This window comes from Oreochromis aureus, linkage group 2, assembly GCF_013358895.1.
Source record: "Oreochromis aureus strain Israel breed Guangdong linkage group 2, ZZ_aureus, whole genome shotgun sequence".
NCBI classification, from domain to species: Eukaryota; Metazoa; Chordata; class Actinopteri; order Cichliformes; family Cichlidae; genus Oreochromis; species Oreochromis aureus.
Window position 1 is genome coordinate 9997007 of NC_052943.1, and position 5570 is coordinate 10002576.

At 45.1% G+C, this 5570-nt stretch overlaps 1 protein-coding gene across 1 annotated transcript; it reads right to left on the reverse strand.

Annotated features, from left to right (window-relative positions):
• Positions 1-1143: 1143 nt before the first annotated feature.
• egr1 (early growth response 1) lies at positions 1144-5270 on the reverse strand. The gene is made up of 2 exons (XM_031751165.2): positions 4571-5270; positions 1144-3747 (listed from the first exon to the last, which is right to left on the reverse strand). The coding sequence occupies exons 1-2, from the start codon at positions 4779-4781 to the stop codon at positions 2414-2416; spliced, it is 1545 nt and encodes a 514-aa protein (XP_031607025.1). The 5' UTR covers positions 4782-5270; the 3' UTR covers positions 1144-2413.
• Positions 5271-5570: the final 300 nt, after the last annotated feature.

A 5570-nucleotide genomic window follows, 5' to 3' on the forward strand; every position in this document is an offset into this window, starting at 1 on the left:
CACAGAGATGCCTGCGCACTGTGCACGCACAAATACCCACACACCGATATACAGACACGCTCATGAGCCCAAATTTGGAAATTTGGTATCAGGAGACCAATTATCTTAATTATTTTCCCTTTCCCTCCATTATTCTCCTCTACTTGTTTTCCTGCTTTCTATTTTAGCTGTGTTTGCATTTGTGAGTATTTTGGTTAGTGCATTTCACAACACAAAATTACTCCAAAGCTCTGCGAGAAGAGGGATTGTGTGTGCATGTGAGTGTGTGTGTCTACATAGGCTAAAAAATCCGGGCTGTTTTATTTCCATACTCAAACATGTAGCAAGAGTTCCTTGCCTACGGAACAGTGGCAGATGAGTAATGATGGTGCGAGTAAGCTGTTATTATATTCTGCTTGAAACCCAAAGAAACAGCATTTAAACCTTCAGGGCCATTCTGTTCAGCTGCTGCCATGCAACAGTTCAGACTAACCTACATGGATATTGCCCAATTGTGTGTTACAGCTCATTCACTACGAGGTGACAGCATCTCGCCAACCACGGAAAGGAAGGTAATTATATTGTGATGGATTTCACCTGCACCCCATGAAAATAACCCCGTGCATGTCTAAGCACAGCTGGTTTCAGACATCCCTCCCTAAAACTCATTTCGCCATCATCGTACAGACGGGAATATTTTTTCTATTTTTTGGTCTTTTGCTAAAAGATCAAATTGCTTGTAGGCTGTTTAGTCAACGGTGAGGACCGGCAATATATCCTAAAATCTAAAAAGAAATGGAAATTTAGATAAGCTGGGTATCTTCAAGAGCAAGTGGGATCTAGATAAGAATTCCTCATCTTCAGTGTTTATAGGCATGGGAGTCATGGGTTAGCGTTATCATTAATAAGAGGGTTTGAAATGGAGACTTTCCACAAGATCATGCTGTGCAGATTTGCCCTTAAATTAAAGGGCAGCTTTCTGTGATGTAAAGCTATGCTGTAAATCCACTGATAATCTGCCGGCAATTAACATGTAAGCTGATGAAATGTATACCATTTAAGCACGAGCATCATGCGTGGCAAAATCAAGAGTGGAGATTTGATGCAACGAGGATGGCCTGAAGAACCAGTGAAAATGTTGAAAAATGCACATGAAAACAAATATACATATATATTCAGATTTTTATTTATATTTCATTTCTGGAAGGATATCTTGTACACCAAATATCCCGTTGGCAGTTAAGCGCATTCAATGTGTTTAGAAGCCAGAAACAGTCACTTGTTTTAACAAACACAATTACAAAATAAAGATAAACCACAAAATAATGAACTGCATGTATATAACATACAAAAGAATCCCATGCCTACTCAGTAGGTAACTTCAACATTCCAGCTCTTGAAGATGTCGATATTTACATTTCAGTTTTACAAAAATAGACTTTATAATTTTTATCCTTTTTTGCTTACATTCTGATAAAATGAAGCGGTGCCCTCGGAGCTCGTCCCTTCACTCCCTCTGTGTACATTCTGTAACAAAAATAGTCCCTCAACCCTTAAGGCGAGATGCTGTGCATCGTCTCTCGCGCTCAGCCATGTCACACAATCAACAAGGCTTCACAAAAGGCACCAAATAACAGGAGCGTTTGTCTTGTTTGAGTTTTTTTCTAAAAAAAAAAAGAAAATGTTTTTTTTTCCTTTTCTCTGTTTTTCCATATAACTGAGCGATATGTCACATGTGAGAAAGAGAGAAAGAGATAGTACCAGTGGATGATATTTACAAACAGAAACGAACATCACTCTTACTCATGCTTGAATACTTAAGTGCGTTATTTTTTTTCTTCAAACAATGTCGAAACGTATCACAGCATCATCACTACATAATAGAGAAAGTATGTAGAAAATATGGCCCTGCTCACTTCAAATAATACAATGCAAATATGCAAACAACTGTTCACATCAGTGGTACCAAAGAATGATAAAAACAAAACATGGCACATGTACAATATACATATATGATAGCTTATGTATATCATTCATTGTCTTTAGTACTGTGTGACCGCCTGCAAGGACGAACATGCCTCTGTACTGCAACTGCAGGCGATCTGTTTGTCTCGTGGTTATTGTGTACCTATAACAGAGACTTGCCAGTTTCTCTGTCTCCAGAGTCCCATACGCACTTGAAGTGCTGCATTTGTTTTAGAGACAGAAAAAAAATCCCTTTTCATTTTCTATTGTCTTTGCCCAGTCCTTGACATGTGTCTTTCTCTCTTTCAGGTAAATCTCAAGATTCACCTAACACTGCACAGGGAGCAGAAAAGTGCTTTTTGGAGGGGGAAAAACAAAGTCCTTTTGATGCTGATTTCTTTCCCCTCAAAAAACCTTAAGGAAAGAGAGGTACGGAGAGACTAAAAGAAGTTCTTGTCTTTGCTCGTTCTTAGCAGATCTCGATTGTCCTTGGGGAAAGGGTGGTCTGCATGTCTGGGAGCGGGGTGGGGACGGGGGAGCTGTAGATGTTGGATGCCACTGACGAGGGGAAGGAGGAGGCCACCTGGGATTGAAAGGTGCTGGACATGGACACCGATGGGTAGGTGGTGGCGACGGATGGAGATGGGTAGGAAGTGTGGACGGGAGAGGAGTAGCAGGAGGTGACTGGAGAGGGGTAAGAAGACACTGGAGAAGGATAGGAAGTGATGGAAGAGGGGTAGCTGGAGGGAGGTGAGGCTGCTGAGACCGGGGCTGCTGTTGCGACCACTGCTCCCACCTTCTCTGCTTTCTTGTCCTTCTGCCGTAGGTGGATCTTTGTGTGTCTTTTCCTCTCGTCGCTGCGGGCAAATTTGCGTCCGCAAATCTCACAGGCAAAAGGCTTCTCGCCGGTGTGAGTACGGATGTGTGTTGTCAAGTGGTCGCTGCGGCTGAAGTTACGCATGCAGATGCGGCACTGGAAGGGTTTCTGACCTGTGTGGATGCGGATGTGACGCGTCAGCTCATCAGACCGTGAAAAGCGCCGATCGCAGGTCTCCACGGGGCAAGCGTACGGCCTTTCGTGGGGTGGCGTCTTACTTGGCCGGGTGGGGTACTTGCGCATGCGGCTGGGCTTGATTAACTGGGACTGGTAGACACTTTTTAAGTCCTGGGAACCAGTCTGGGTGGCAAAAGCCTTGATGGTAGAAAGAGGAGTCAGGGAGGGTTGGCTTGACTGATTCTGGAAGGGCTTTTGGTCAGGAGGGACCAGGCTGATCTCTCCCTGCTGCTGAGGGAAGAGGTAGTCAGGAATCATGGGCACAGGGAAGCTTGTGCTGCAGGTCTTGCTATTGGGATAAGCAGGGGGTGGGTACTGCACTGTTCCAGCTGAGGTGGGAAAAGCCTGGCCCTGGTCTGGGAAGATATCAGAGTTGGAGCTGGAATAGGTTGGGGCAGCTGAGTAGATTGGGTTGGGTTCGCTGTGGTGAATCGAAGAACTGAGGCTGGAGCTCTGAGATGAGGACGAGGAGGTAGAAGAAGACGAGGAAGAAGAGGAAGATGGGACTGAAGAGGAGGAGGATGAGATGGTCTGTGAGGCTGCGGAGGAAGAGCTAGAGCTGGGAGCAACATTGCTTATCAGCCCAGAGAACAGGCCCAAGATCGGCTCCGCCCAGAGGCTGTTGCTGCAGGTGGTGGCGGGCTCAAGGGTGAAGCTGCCTGTATAGGAGATCGGGGGCAGCCTTTGGGTTGGGTAGGTCTGCTCCACCACTGGCTTCTCACAGTTGAAGGGGATATCAGGTAACGTATCTGCAGGGAGCACAGAGAAAGCAGAGACATAAATCAAACTGTCAATATCCAGAGGGAGGGAGAGGGAATCCTGCCAGAGCAGTGGACAGTGTGTCACCCCTCTCTCCTGCTACTGATCAGACAGGTGCCCACACAGAGAAACACCCTCGAACTAAACTCTTTCCCCCTCAACCCTAGAACCATGTGTATCTCTAAACATCAACAGAAGCCGCACGCTTTCTAAACACATTGGCTCAAACTCTCTCAATCTTTCTTTTATTTTCCTACTTCCTGTCTTTCACAAGCTCAAGCACGCACACACATAAGCACAGCGTTCGGATTCCTAAAACCCATCACAGAGCCAGAGGCGATTGATCATCGAAACTGCAGTTCAGCCGTTTTTGGAAATGCAATTTGAATTGAGCTGTAGGAGTGTTGAGAAGCATGCGGTGACAGAGCAGAGTCTGAGTGTTTAGAGACCTGACAAGGATGTAGAGCTATCAATAAATTAGTGTTAAGTAAGGTGTTTTTATTTCTCTGTATTTACTTTTAATAGAATTATAATATTAAACAATAGTGTTCAGTGAGCAAGACTGCAAAACTACATGCAGCAGACTTATAACTAAAAATCTTAAATGTCAACTTAAATCAAGCATGACTGTTTAATCTAGTGAAATAACAATAAACAGCAAACATAAATAATATTTTTGTAAGTTGCATAGCTGTTTCTGTCAACTCCTTCTTGATTCATTATAGCTCTGCACATGCGATTGAATGTTTAATTCGCTTTTAAATGCAGCATAAACAACCAGAAGCAATAGAAAAAAAAATCTCCAGATCTTACCTCCAGCGAGGTGGTCATACTGGTCTCCTGGCTCCCCGGAGCCAAAACCGGCACCTTCTGGTGCAGACGCAGAGAGGAAGGGGGTCCCTGCAGAGCTGAGCATCATCACCTCCTCCAGCTTGGGGTAGCTATCCATGGGGGAGTGAGAGAACCTCAGGGGCTCGGAGTTCTGCAGGGCTGGGAGAATCATCTCAGTCTTGGCTGCAGCCATCCTCTGCTGGTGCTGAAGCTGCAGGGCTGAGACTGCGCTGGTGGCTGGTGTTGAGTGCGTGGAGGCTGGGCGCACGTTAGCAGAGCGGTGCCTCGCAGGTGGAAGGAATCACTTAGCCCCGTTCAGGGAGCGCTGCACACTTCTTCTGATGCCGAGGAAGATGCAGCTTTTCTGCCTTTAGTCCGTGACTCTTGCTCTCCCGTGGTCCTGTCGTTGTCCGTGTTTCTCTTAGAGGTGAGTAAAGATCCAGTTGTTTTTTCGGAAAAAATCAAACGTCTCCTTTATACTCATTCCCTAAGATTCATCAAAATTAATCTGTTGATTAATTTCGACTTTTTGTAATAAATTACTTCTCCAATTCAGGCTTTTTACCTTTTTGGGTGGATGTTGTTTTGAGTTGACGTTTTACTTTTTAATGTGATTTTTCTGTCAGTGAGATCTATTTGTTTGTCTCTCTATCTCGGCTCTAACAGTTGCTCTTGTGGGCTCTCAGGGCTGTCTATGAGCCGAGAGGTTTCCCCGCTCCTTTTATACGCGCTTTGTGACGTAGATGTCCATATTTGGAGCAGAGGAAGCCCATATTTAGGCACTGCAGTGGAGGACACATGACGCTGGCCTGGAGGGGAAACAGAGAGGAGAGACTTTATATTAAGCTCTAACAGTAAATTGTGAAGACAACGCCGCTCTTCCTCTGTCCCGAATCAATGTATCTTCATAGACAGCAGCATTATTCTTGCTCTCTCCCGGTCGTCCCATAGATTTGATTTGGATTTCCCATCTGTGCAGCAG